This window comes from Bathycoccus prasinos, assembly GCF_002220235.1.
Source record: "Bathycoccus prasinos genomic : Chromosome_15".
In the NCBI taxonomy this organism is placed as follows: Eukaryota; Viridiplantae; Chlorophyta; class Mamiellophyceae; order Mamiellales; family Bathycoccaceae; genus Bathycoccus; species Bathycoccus prasinos.
The window spans coordinates 209,280-222,664 of record NC_023994.1 but is presented as its reverse complement, the minus strand read 5'-3'; the positions used below and the strand labels follow the sequence as shown (position 1 = coordinate 222,664).

Sequence of the window (13,385 nt, the reverse complement as noted above, 5' to 3'; positions counted from 1 at the left end):
AAGAAAATATAACAACAACTACGAGAATAAAGATCATCAGATTTGAATATATATGTGTGTTGTGTTATTAAAATTACAGAAGTGAGAACAACTTTATGGTGTTGTTTGTTGTTTAAAACGGCACCTCGTCGTCTGGCCACTCTTGCGCGGGTTCGTACCCGCCGTTGTTCGGATCGTACGCCTGAGAGTAATCGTTCGCGTTCACCGCAGGCTCTTGGTTTCCGTACGGATTGTTGTACGCGGTGCCTTTGCTCGCGCCGTAATAGCCATCAGAATCGTCTTGACCCGTCGCCATTGCACCAGCAGCTGCGCCAGCCGCACCGCCCATCATGCGTTCCATGACCCACGGCGGCGTATCTCTCCCGGTGAGCCACAAGCCTTCGCCGGTATCTTTGTGCTTGAAATCCGGCGCGCGCGGGTTTCTTTTGTTTTCGCGGTTATCCCACCATCTGTCCGGAGCATCAAAAACTGAACGCCACAACGCGTCTTTTGGCGATTGGAAACCATCTCCGCTCGGTGGCGGTGGTGGCGATCTTTGTTGCTGTTGTTGTTGTTGTTGTTGCTGTTGTTGTTGCATCGGTTCGTATCCTCCTTGCGAAAATTGTTGTTGTTGTTGTTGTTGTCTCATCGGCTCGTATCCGACGCCGTTGGTATTGTTACTCACCATGCTCTCGCCTCTCGCCACGAACGAAAACTGATTCAACACTACCTTCGCTTTACTCCTATTCTGCCCGGTTTGCTTGCACACCCACGTGTCCGTGGTCAACCTTCCCTGCACGCACACCGAATTCCCTTTACGCACGTGTTCGTTCAAGCGCACCGCTTCCTCGTCCCAAGCGACGACGGTATACCACGCCGTCTTGCCGTCATTTTCTTCATCATTTTGCTGTTGTTGTTGTTGCGCTTTCCTTCCTTGACTCACCGCGATGGACACCTCGCACACCATCTTCCCGCTCGGCAAAACTCTCAGCTCTGGATCGCCTCCACAGTTCCCAATCAAAGTGACGGAATTTGCCAACGTCGAGTCCCATTCCACGGTCGCCGGCGGTGCCGTTCTTTGTTGTTGTTGCATATCCGACGACATGTTTGGTTGCGCGTACGACGCGAAGGTTCTCATCGTCGTTCCTCTTCTCGTCGTCGCGTGTTTGTTGTTACTGTTCTTAGTAAACACAATCGCTGCTGGAGTTGTAGGCGCAAACGTGAGAGATGACATCATCCTCGTCGTAATCATCGCTTTTCGATGGTCGTGGTAGTAGTAAAAGCGGGAAGTTTTGTTGTTGTTGTTGTTGTTGTTGTTCTTTGGCAGCGCTGATGATGATCGAGAGAGAAGCAGTCTTTTTAGCGTGCGCATATATGTGTGAGAGAGAGTACTTTATATGTCACAAGAAGTTGTTGTGTGTGTGTACGTTTTGACGATCGCTTTTCGAATGAGAACACAAAAAGGCGGGAAAAGAGACGAGAGTAATAAAAGGAGGAGTACGAACGAAGCACTCACGAGTACGAAAGAAGCACTCAAGAAGCTAAATTTGAGTAAAGCTTAAGCACTTAAACCCTAAATTATTAGTGCGAATGCTTACTCCAAATTTTTTTGTCTTCCTTCCTTTTTCAGTTTTTCTTTCGCCGTGTTTTTTCCTCAGAATTGCAAAATGGAAGCTTTACGAGCGGAAGTCGAGCGACAAAAGCGGGAGAAATTGTTGAAAAGAGAAAAGGAGGAGGCTTTGTTTAAATCGAAGAACACCGATGCTGAGAAGAAGAACAACACGTTCTCGGCGTACGCGTCGAAAAAAGAGCTTCGAAGACGCGAGTTTGAAGAAAAAGAAGACGAAGATGATGCGTTTGAGGAAGCACGCGAGGAAAGAAAGAGATCGAACGAACAGGCGACGAATGCGACTAAGAATGTCGATGGCATCAAAAGTAACACCAATAAAAGCAAGTTTCGCTCGGAGGCTGCCCGAAGAGCGTTCGAGAACAGCAACAACGAAAAGAACGATGATGACAACGAGAAGAAATCATCAGACGAAAACAACGAAAGGAACAGAACAGAAGAATTCAACAAACGGATCGAACGCGAGGTGAAAAGTTTAACCAACCAAGAAGTCATCGCTCGATTGAGGAAGCTGAATCAACCGGCGAAGTTGTTCGCGGAGAACGAACAGGACCGACGGTTGCGATTGGAAGTCGCGGCGAAGAATATCAAGGTGAAAGAATCGGACGAACACGTCGGCGGGCAACAGGCGAACGAGATGTTGAGGTATAACAGGGAGAATAGTAACGAAGCAAAAGGCAACACCGGCGCGATGATGAAAAGAAAACTGACGACGAAAGAGCAAGAGCAAGAGAATAAGAAGCGAGAGGCGGAGATGGCGCAAATGGAATTCGAGCGCGCGGCGAAGCGACTGAAGAAACAAATGGACGCCGAGACGGATCCAAACGCGCATCCGATCGATCGAGTCGCGGAACATTTCAAAAGGTTACTCAAAGAGTGGGCGATGGAAATCGAAGGCACGAAGTTTGATTCCAACGCGCAGAAGAGGCAACAAGTCGCCAACTGCGAGTTGACGAAAACGCACATGAAACCTTTGTTCAAAAAGATGAAAAAACGGGACTTGCCGAACGACATCGAGCGCGCGTTATTTCTCATGTTTGAAGCCATGAAAGCGAGAGATTATAAAAGAGCCACGGACGCGTACGTTGGCGTCGCCATTGGAAACGCCGCGTGGCCCATCGGCGTCACCTCGGTAGGCATTCACGACCGTTCCGCGAGAGAAAAAATCTCCGCCACCACCCAAGCGCACGCCATGCACGACGAAGAAACCAGAAAGTATTTACAATCCGTCAAACGCTTAATCACGTTCAGCCAACGCGCGTACCCGACCAACCCGTCCTTGGCGTTCGATTGGAACGGTCGCGATAAAACAGCGTTAGAAAACGCGGAAAAAGCCACGCCGGGGTTTTTGCAAAGTTCCTCGTTGTTGGCGTTGCCCGAATCCTCCTCCGCGGAAGGAAAAGGAAAGCACAACACGAATACCTCCGGCGACGGAGGACGCAAGTGGGAATCGATCATGCGACACGCGTACGATAACGTCAAATTTGGTGTCGGTGGTGATGGTATTCGCGGTAATACTAATACTAAGTAGAGTGAGAGGAGTCGCCGCGTTAGGAAAGAAGAACAACTAGTTTTGAAGAATAGTTTATTAGAGAGACCATTTTTTTAACCATCTCCTTATTAAGTGCGATGCAAGAGAGATCATCAAAGAGTATCAATCGATCGTCGCTTTTTTTCATTTTGCTTTGATTTTCCTTCACAAAACACTTAAACTGAGACACGACACAACACACGCGCACACAAAAGCCGACGACTTTACGCGCGCATTTTCACAAACGGAGAAGAGAGAACAGTAAAACAACAACGAGAGCGTAATCATGCGCGCCTCCTCCTCTTTATATGCCTCGTGTTCGTCATCCTCTTCCTCCTTTCACGCATCGTGTCAAAAGCGGATAATACGACGGGGAACGAAGACGTCACGGTTGGTGAACAGAACGACGATGCGTGTCCCACTCAGCGACGGAAGAAGACGATTTGGAGAGAAAAAGAAAAAGACTCAGAGATGTGCATCTCGAAACGCTTCCTCCGGTGGGTCGTCGAGGTCTCCTTTTTTCGGGAACGTCTTCGCCTCGTCCTCGTTCGATGACGACGACGATTCCGAGGACGAGGAGGTCCTCAAGAGGGAAAGGTTGGAAGCGGTGCAGTTCGCGATGCAAAGTTTCGACGTTTCGGACGAAACTTTTAATGCAGGAGTAAAAGTCGCGGAGGAGGAGGATGATAGAGACGATGCGCTGAAGACGAACGTGGCGGAGTTTGTCGGGGCGGTGAGAGGAGGGTCGAGTAGTTCGAGCGGACGAGGCGGCGGCGGCGGGAGGAGGAAGAGTAAGGATGAAAGAGGAAGCGGTGCCGGGAATAACAAAAACGCTGCTCGGGAGGAGCGGCAGAAAAGGCAGAGGCGACCAAAATCGTCGAATATCGCGAATGTGGCGCGAGAGACGAAGATGAGCAACAGAGAGGTGAAGAAATCGAGGAAAGTGAGGGCGGTGTTTATGGGGAGCATGGACGACGACGACGACAACAACGAACGGGAGGAAGAAAATGAAGACGGGGGGAGTTTCGGTGGAACTCGATTTGAACTGAAGGAAGGCACGAGCGAGGTGTTGAAGACGTCTTCCGTGAGTGACGATAAGACGACGAACGGAGAGATAATCGACGTGCCGCGGATTGAACAGCGAGATAACAATAACGATAAAGAAGCCGTGTTGCTCACATTTTTGAACGAAAATCGAATGCTTTCAGAAGACGACGACGAGTCCTCGCGCATTACCGCGTCTAATTTGACCAAATGTAACGACGCCATTCGACGGTGTACTTCGTTCGAGGAAGTGTTACCGCTCGTGAAAGAAATGCGGCAGTTTGGCATCACTCCGGTGGAGTCAACGTACGTGGCCGTCATGATTGCCTGTAGAAACGCGGGGACGCCCGAACGCGCAATTGAGGTCTACGACGCCTGTCGAACGTCTGGGATTGAAGTCTCGAAACGAACGATGTTGCTGACCATGGAGTGCGCGGTCAAAGCGAAAAAGTTGCAGCCGGCAATGCGCGTGAAGGAAGACATCGAAGAGCAAGGATGGACGTTAAGTCCGAAAGTTTTCGACCAATTGTTGAAGTTAACCATCGACGTAGACATGCCCGGAGAGGATCGCAAAGGTCGCTCTCCAAAAGCTCGATTGGTTCGAGCGTGCGTGTTGTTTGAGGAAATGACGAGCAAATCGAACGTGGAGCCGTCGCCGGTGGCGTTCAACGCGTTGTTAGTTGGTGCCGCTCGAGCGAAAGAGCCGCAATTAGTCGCGCAAACGTTCGACGAAATGACCAGTCAAGGTGTTTCTCCGAGTCGAGAGACGTGCGAGATTGCCTTGAAAGCTTTAGCCGAAGGCGGCGAATTGGCGAAATCGTTGAATGTATTCGCAGTCATGCGACAAAGAGGTCTCGCGCCGAGAAAGTCGACGTATACCGCTTTAATCTTGTCATGCGCGAAAGCGAAAGAACCGAAGTGCGACGAAGCGTTCGAAATATTTTACCGGTTGCGCGAAGAAGGTTCGGTCGAACCAAACAGAGCTATGTTTGCCGCATTAATCGATTGCGCCATTCGCGCGGGCAAGGAATCCTACGCTTTTGACGCCTTTGACGCGATGAAAGAAGCAAATATTCCACCAACGATGGCCACTTATAACCGCTTAATCCACGCGTGCGGACAGAAAGGTACCGCCAACGGTTTGCGCGACGCGGTTCGTTTGTACGAATATGTCTTGGCGCAAAACGCCGCTGATTTAAGACCAGACGCGTACACCTACGGTTCTTTAATCGCCGCGTGCGCCAAAGTTCGCGACGCGACGAAAGCGTTGAGTTTACTCGACGAAATGCTCGAGAAAAGCGACGAGGTGTATCCAACGACTGTAGTTTTCAACAGTTGCATCACCGCCTGCGGCCAAGCTGGCAGGTGGGAAGACGCCAGGAAAGTTTTTGAAAAGCTGAAGGTAGAAATTGAAAATCGAGGTGGGTTAGGGTCCTCTGATTTGTACATCGGCCGCGAAACGTACGGCGCAATGTTAGACGCGGCGTTAGGCCCCGGCGGCGCAGAAGCCGCCGTCTCAGCCGTCGCTTTAGAGCTCGGTAAAGATAAAAAAGGCGGCTCTTCATCTGGAATGAAAACGTCTTTTATCGATTCTGATCGCGTCGAGTTGGCGATTGAGTTGTTCCAGAGCGAAGAGGCGAGGCGTGTGTGTCAGTACGATGACATCGACGAAGCTTTGTGGAAAAACGACGGTGATTACGACGCCTCAAAATACACGCGAACGGAAACGATCGTGGCTACGCTCGCCATGTTAAAAGCGGTTCGATACTGCGAAAGCTCATCCTCGAAAGGCAACAGAACGTTTGCGGATTTGCCGAATGAAATCTGCATCAATTGCGGCAACGCGGCGCGAAGAAGTTTAGCGGTGGAATCGGTTGCGAGAGCGGCGGGCGTGAAGTGCGACACGGAAGAGCAAGGAAGCGCGTTATACGTGACGTTACCGAAGTCGTCGTTGAAATCGTTTATGAAAGTTAGAAACTAAAGAAGCATTCAATGTTGCTGTTTAAGAAAAATTGCATATATACTAGTAGTGAATACCAAGTAGTAGTATATTACGAGTAATAACTCGCTATGAACGCGTCCAATGCTTCCAAAAGTTCTCTTCTACCTTTCGGCCTTTCGTTGGCGCCGTTGAAGAGTTTCGTCGTTTCAACTTTCTCCAGTAAAGGTTGCATCAATTCTTCTAAGATGAACTTTGTGTTCATCGCGCTCCCGGGAGACAACTCCGACGCAAACATCGCACTATTTTCGTCTAATCGTTCTTTCAATTCCGCTATCAATTTTTGCGCTCCAACTTTCAACACGGACGGTTTGCAATTCGTAAATATCCGTCGAAATTCTAACATAGATTCACCGATGTCGGCGGCGGGGCTATTTTTACCACCACCGTTGCTTTGGTGATTCAACGCGGCGGCTTTCGCCAACGCGGCGTTCTTCTCTTTCCCCTCCAATAACGCTGCTTTCTCTTTTTTCGTCGAGGCTGATACTTTCATGGGTAACGCGGTTTTGCAGTGTGGACAAACGCGCGTGGGAGAACCGACGACTGTCGAACAAACGTGACACCGTTTGCGCCCTTTGCCTAATAACGATTTCGCCGCCGCCGCCGATTTAGCCGTCGTCCCCGTGTTGTTTGCCGCGTCGTCGTCGGTGGCCGTGTCGCAATTCATTTCCGTGGTACCTGTGCCTCCTTGTTGCTCGAAGCTGTTGTTACGACTAAATATTTGTCGTTGCTTCTTTTTCTTGCTCGATTGAGAAGCGTTCGTGTCGTAACTCGAAGGCGAACTCGCGAGAATGTCTTTCAATTTGCGTTTACCACCCGGCCCCACGGTTCCTTTATTGTGCTTACTCGAAGCAGCAACAGCAGCAGCAGCGGTCTTCTTCTTGGTCGCGGTAGATGGTGGAAGCTGAACGTGCGGTTCTTCTTTGATTTGCACGCTACCGGCTCCTCGGTTACGCAAACTCGGTGGACTGATTGGCGGGAGAGTGGGGATAGCCGCGGCTGTTCCCGCCGTCGCGCCCGTCGCCGTTCTGTGTTGGTGTTGCGCTAAAGCAGTCGCATTGGTTACATTCGTCGTGGCAGCGTTTGCTGCGAATGCTCTCGTTGTCGTCGGTGCATTAACATCGGTTTGACTAATAACGTTTCCAGCCGCGTCGACGAGTTGCACTAAATACCCGGGCTTGACTCTCGGCGGCGCCGGCGGTGGCGCGCGGTCGTAACTCGAAATTAAAGCGCCGACAGATCCTACGATGGACCCTGCGATGTGTTTCAACAAATCGCTGGCAAGTTTTGAGGCCGTGGATATGTGCGACGATCTCCTCGCGTTTTTTCCATCTTCGCGTAAACGTTTCAACGCGTCGACGAACGCGTACTCGTCCATGGCGATGCGCTTCAAATGTAAACGAGAAGATTTGAGCGTTTTCAACGCCTCGATAACCTCCGAGACGACGCTCAATTTTGACGAAGAGCTGTGTTTGATAATCTTCGCTATGGCATCTTCAACTAACGCTCGCGCGTTCTCTCTCACCTGGTGGTTCGCCTGATTCTCGTACCCATCATCGTTTTCATCTTCTAAATCTTCAACTTTTACCGTCCTCGTCTCCGCCTTCAAGTCTTCAAAAACCTCCGTCCCTCGAATAAACGCGAATGCATTTTCCTTCGTACTCGCCCACTTAAACTCCTTCTCCTCTAACTTTCTCGCCCGTAAACTCGCGTTCACAAACGCGTCGTGGTCGATCAAACTCGCGCCATCCGGAATGTCTTGCTTCTTCTTCCTCGTCAACTGCGCGGCGCTCAACGCAACAATCTTCGTCTCTTTCGTCGGTTTTCCACCCGCGTTCTCACCATTCATACCAACGTCGTTCCCGCCATTACTATTCATCAGCATCATCCTCTTCTTATATTGCTGCGCGCTTTGCGTGATTCTATCTTTCAGCCATTTCCTCACGCCCACTAAATTCCCTTGTTTCAACGGCGGTATCCCGAGCTCGGGATTCGCGAATTCTTCGCTCACTCTGTACGAGTAATGTCCATCTCTCTGTTCGCGCTCGTCGCCGATTATCGCCAAGTGTGGGATAGAATCTTCGTCGACGAGGTAGAATTTCGTTCCTGTTGAGGTTATGTGAGTGTAAACATCTAAATTTTATATATAATGTGCTTACCTTTTCTCGCTTTGTTCGCGCTGTAGTCGTCCCTTTCTTGCGTGAAGGAGACAAACTTGACGTTTTGGACTTGCTTGTTTAAAGGCACGATTTCGTCGACTGTGGACTTTGAACCCGGAGGAGGAATCAAAGAGGAGGCCATTTATACTAAATATCTCTCCTCCTCCTCCAAAAGAGTCGTCCTCTGCGATGTAAACTTCTTCAAGTCAGACGCAGATGAATTGCAAATTTCACCTAAACAGACTCTCTGCTTTTCCAATGAATTTGTGTCTTCGATGGTTTGCTCGCGTCTGATATATAAAAAGAAAGAAAACGACAGTCGCGTTTCGAAGGTCCGTCCGTCCTCCTTTTCGTCTCCCTTCTTTCTCTCTGATATTATGTCTGCAAACGAGAAAGAAAGAAGAGAAGGGTTGATATGATAAATCACAAATTTCCCCCCTTACTTATAAGTAAAGTACATTTGTGGAGTTTCATCAATTAAGTTTTCGAAAAACGTTTTGACCCCACGAAAGGGGCAAAAAAAGAATCCTCTCGCTTTAACCGACGACAAGAGAGAGTCAGAGAGCGCACAATCCTCTCTCTGTCTCTCTCTCTCGTGGGACGCAACAAAGGCTCTTCTGAGAGCAGCGCGTGCAAGCGCGTCTGTCGTCTCGCGGGGAGAAAAGGGGGGCAAAGTGTAATGAAGTTTTTTTTCTTTAGAGAGTAAAAAATACACGAACGAACGAGAGCAAAAGTAGTTTTTTATTGAAAAAAAAAAAAAAAGAGGAGTCAAAGTTCTTCACTCAAACTCTTCTTGAAAGAGTCTTTGTCTCTTTGTCTCTTTCGAGAGAGTAAGAGTAAGAGAGAGAGAGAGAGTCGGTTGGTCGCGGTACGTCGAAGGGACCAGTGCAGCGCTTTGTTTTATCGCGGCTTTCCGGGGGAGTAGTCTTGGTTTCGAAAGCGTTTGAAAGTCAAGTCTTGACTCTTTTCCTCTTCTTTTTTTTTCCCTCTCTCTTGACTGACTTCCGGAAACGCGGAAAGAAAGACGGACGAAAGAGTTTAGAGGTCAATGGGACGGAAGAAAATCCGCATCGAACGCATTAAAGACGAACGAAATCGACAGGTGACGTTTACGAAACGGAAAAACGGTTTGATGAAGAAAGCGATGGAATTATCGGTTTTGTGCGATTGCGACATCGCTTTAGTCATCGTCAACTCGAACAATAAAGCGTTTCAGTACTCTTCGAGCGCGAAAGACGGGGAGATTGAAAGCGTCTTGGAGAAGTACAGGAAAGCAGCGATGAAGAAAGTGGTTAATAATAATAATAGCGGTGGTGGTGGTAATAATGCTGCGGCGAGTAGAGGGAGTGCTGGCGGTGACGGCGACGGCGACGGCGGCGGAAGCGGCGGCGGGAACGGGATGACAAACGTGGCGGAGAAGAGGTCAAATAAGGATTTGTTTAAGCAGCACTTCGCGGAACAGAGTTTAGTGGATACCGTAGGAGAGAGAAAGGAGAAGAAAAAAGACGAGAAAGCGCCGAAAGGGTCGTTGGATACGGACGACGACGAGCAGGATGAGGACAGCGGAAGCGAGAGCGACGACGACGAGGAAGAAGAGGAAAAAGAAAAAGTACAAACGGAAGCGAACAACGAAAAGAAACAGACGACGGCGAAGAAACGCGCGAAAGGCAACGCGGAACATGAAGAATTAGCGCCGGAAGAAATAGAAAAGTCAAAGAGTAGGATCGTAGCGCCTACAGTGGTAACGACCAAACTCGTCGCATCGAAGAAAGGCGGCAGAGTAGATGTCGACGAAAAAAGAGAAGAAGAAATTCCGATACGCCAAGCCTCGCTCGCAGCGGCGCGGTTCCCGTCGCTACAAACGACGACAAAAACGACCTGTGGTGGTAATGGTGATGGTAAAGGTGGTGGTAAAAAGAAGAAAAAGAAGAAGAAGCAAAGCACGGAAAAGATTATTAGCAGTTACGACGAACGCTCGGCGCGAGCGGCGAGGAAGTTACGACTCGAAGCGAAGAAGCTCATTGGGAGCGACTGCGATGATGACGACCACGACAACGATCTTCGAACGAAGGTGGATTTCGACGCAGAGAAAACGACAATCGACGAACTTTCGAGTCCAATGAAGAAAGCACGCCGCCTTAAGATGTGGTCGTCGGATAATACTCGGGAAGCGCTCGCGAGAGAATCCTCCAACGCCGCTACGACATCGAAACAAAAGGAAGGACATCGTCATCATCATCATCAAACGCGTCCATTGTCAGCACGCGGTAACGGCATTGGGTTCTTCAACGGTGGATTCCGACTGTGGGGCGGCACTGGCGGAGACAATAATAGTAAGAAGAGAAAGAACGCTACCGCGATAGATTCAAGCGCTCATCATAGTTTCAATCTCGACGGGATTTTATCGCCTACAACCACCGCGCTCGCCGGTTTACCATCGCCGATGATATATTCCCCGAATACTAATAACAATAACACTAACAACAACAACAACGACTCGACCATGACGATGTTCAAATCTATCTCTGGCTCCGGCGGATTGCTTTCTTACTTTCTCGGAAACAACAACGTCTCGAACGCAAACGCCAAAGATGATGATAGAAACGCCATGGGATTCTACTCCTCGGACATGATTGTGTCACCGCCGACGATACCTTCTCTTCCTATAAGAACGATGAATATACAAAAAGGCGATAACAAAAACGACGACGACGACGGGAAGAAGAACGATACCACCCAAAATCTCACCTTCCCTCAAAAGCGGAAACTCTCCGTGGAAATCCCGCCTCGCGGCGTACCCGCGGTGAGGTCGTCCTCCTCCGCCATGATGGGGGAGCTCCTCAAATCACCAACCGCATCCTTCCTCTTCTCCCCGACCCCTCGCAAAGCCGGTTTCATCTCCCCTGGCCCTTTGACCGCTTTACTCCACTACGACGAGATGGAGCGAAGAGAGCGATTGAAAAAAAACGGCAAACTGAGCAGCGATTTCTTCGCGATGCCGCTCGACGAAGAAGAACAAGAACAAGAACAAGAACAAGAACAAGAACTTTTCTTTAAAGAAGAAGAAGAAGATTTGGGAGACACCAACAAAGACGACGACGAGGAAAAGAAAAAGAAAAAGAAAACGACGAAGAGCGGCAAAAGTGTCGTCAAAAAAGGCAGCGCGAGCAGATTGCCGTGGATGCACGTCGACGACCTCTGGTTGTTCGGAGGAGCAACGGGATCTGGAGATTTGATGAAAGGCGATCGATGAAAGGAGATGATAAGAGAGAGAGACTACTCCCTCACGGAAAAAGGAGATTTTTATATCCAAGACCTTTCGTGTTGGGCAGAGCAAAGCAAACAATACTAACAAGAACGCATCATCGAAAACGCTTTGGATGATGTTGGCACCATCGGTGTGCAACAACGCGTGCATTAATACTATTCTGTTCTCCCCTTAAAAAAGAGTCCAATCATCAGCGTTGTATTCAACAGAGCAGCAGACACTACTAATACTAACACATCGAAACCGCTTCGGATGATGCCGTTGGCATCTGACGCTCGCGTATTTTTGTGTTCTTCTCGCCTTAAAGCGTCCAGTCAGCATTCTTAATTTATCCCTCACTCACAAACATCATCACAAACATCATCAAATGTTCTTTTCCGTCTCGCACCACCTTTTGTCGACGACGACTGACTCGTTTTCGTTCCGTCCTTCGAAACCGCGCGTTCGTTTTGATGGTCGTCTTCACGCTGCCGCCGCTCGAGACAAAAAGACGGTCACACCGTTGAGATATGGTTTTCCCGGGGAAAATCAACATCACCAACAACGCCGGAAGGAAAGAACGACAGCACGAGCAGCGGGAGGAGGGAGCGCGCAAACGAAAAAAGAGAAGAAAGATCCCGCTCGTGCTTTGCGAACGTTATTAAACGGTCCCGCAATCGTCCAAGCGCCGTGCGCGCACGACGCTTTATCCGCACGTTTAATCGAACGCGCTGGGTTCTCGGCAGCTTTCATGTCAGGCTTTTGCGTCTCGGCGTCGCACTTGGCGTTACCGGATGTCGGTTTGATTTCTTACGCGGAGATGCAAGACGTGGGTGGACGGATATGCGACGCGGTCAGTCCGAATTTTCCAATCATTGGAGATGCGGACGATGGGTACGGGAACGCCATGAGCGCGAAACGAACGGTGGAAGGGTACATCAAAGCCGGGTTCGCGGGGATTTTAATCGAAGACCAGATGGCGCCGAAACGGTGCGGACACACCGGTCCGAGACCTGTGTGCGATCGAGAGACGAGCGTGGCGAGAGTTAGAGCCGCGTGCGACGCGAGAGATGAAAGTTTAGAAGATATCGTGGTGTTCGCGAGAAGCGACGCGAGAAGTTCCATGGGTTTAGACGAGGCTTTGGAACGAGTCAAAGCGTACGTGGACGCCGGCGCGGACGCGGTGTTCATCGACGCGTTACAATCGAAAGAGGAAATGCAACGCTTTTGCGACGCGTGTCCAGACACGCCGAAAATGGCCAACATGTTAGAAGGCGGCGGCATGACGCCGATTTGTCAACCGAGAGAGTTACACGCCATGGGGTTTAAAATCGTCGCCTACCCGTTGTCGATGTTAGCGGTGAGCGTAAAAGCGATGGAAACCGCGTTGCAAGGAATAATGTTCGAAGGGTACCCGGACGAAGAACTTCTGCCGACGTTCGAGGAGTTGAAAGACGCGGTTGGAATGAACGAATATTTAGAGGAGTCCAGGAGGTACAAATTAGGAAGCAGCTCGAGGACGCCGGCGTAATACGAAGAGCGACGAGCGATGAGAAGAAGGATATACACACTACTCTAGTTCAATTTCTAATATACATTACGCATCATTCTTTCGATCTCGCGCTACTCCTCTGCAAACACACATCGTCATCGCCCTCCTCCTACTCCTCCTCTCTTCACCTCCTCGTTCGCCCACTCCATTTCCGTCAGCATCTTCGCCACGGTCAGTCGTAGCTCTTGAAACATTTCCAAAGACATTTCGAACGTCTCTTTGTTTTCATCGCCTTCCTCTAAAGTCA

The 13,385-nt window shown here is 49.7% G+C and overlaps 6 protein-coding genes across 6 annotated transcripts; 4 read left to right on the top strand and 2 right to left on the bottom strand.

Annotated features, from left to right (window-relative positions):
* Positions 1-112: 112 nt before the first annotated feature.
* On the bottom strand, positions 113-1,351 carry Bathy15g01230 (single-strand binding protein; the record flags this gene model as incomplete). The annotated part of the gene is made up of 1 exon (XM_007508707.1): positions 113-1,351. One exon carries the CDS (start codon positions 1,349-1,351, stop codon positions 113-115), a length of 1,239 nt encoding a protein of 412 aa, XP_007508769.1.
* Positions 1,352-1,646: 295 nt separating this feature from the next.
* Positions 1,647-3,137, top strand: Bathy15g01220 (predicted protein; the record flags this gene model as incomplete). Its single annotated transcript, XM_007508714.1, has 1 exon — positions 1,647-3,137. One exon carries the CDS (start codon positions 1,647-1,649, stop codon positions 3,135-3,137), a length of 1,491 nt encoding a protein of 496 aa, XP_007508776.1.
* Positions 3,138-3,546: 409 nt separating this feature from the next.
* Positions 3,547-6,162, top strand: Bathy15g01210 (predicted protein; the record flags this gene model as incomplete). Its single annotated transcript, XM_007508751.1, has 1 exon — positions 3,547-6,162. One exon carries the CDS (start codon positions 3,547-3,549, stop codon positions 6,160-6,162), a length of 2,616 nt encoding a protein of 871 aa, XP_007508813.1.
* A 70-nt stretch (positions 6,163-6,232) lies between these two features.
* Positions 6,233-8,481, bottom strand: Bathy15g01200 (predicted protein; the record flags this gene model as incomplete). Its single annotated transcript, XM_007508851.1, has 2 exons — positions 6,233-8,286; positions 8,340-8,481. 2 exons carry the CDS (start codon positions 8,479-8,481, stop codon positions 6,233-6,235), a joined length of 2,196 nt encoding a protein of 731 aa, XP_007508913.1.
* A 906-nt stretch (positions 8,482-9,387) lies between these two features.
* Bathy15g01190 (predicted protein) lies at positions 9,388-11,592 on the top strand (the record flags this gene model as incomplete). Its single annotated transcript, XM_007508690.1, has 1 exon — positions 9,388-11,592. The coding sequence occupies one exon, from the start codon at positions 9,388-9,390 to the stop codon at positions 11,590-11,592; it is 2,205 nt and encodes a 734-aa protein (XP_007508752.1).
* Positions 11,593-11,974: 382 nt separating this feature from the next.
* Bathy15g01180 (carboxyvinyl-carboxyphosphonate phosphorylmutase) lies at positions 11,975-13,117 on the top strand (the record flags this gene model as incomplete). The annotated part of the gene is made up of 1 exon (XM_007508742.1): positions 11,975-13,117. One exon carries the CDS (start codon positions 11,975-11,977, stop codon positions 13,115-13,117), a length of 1,143 nt encoding a protein of 380 aa, XP_007508804.1.
* Between the last annotated feature and the right edge of the window lie 268 nt (positions 13,118-13,385).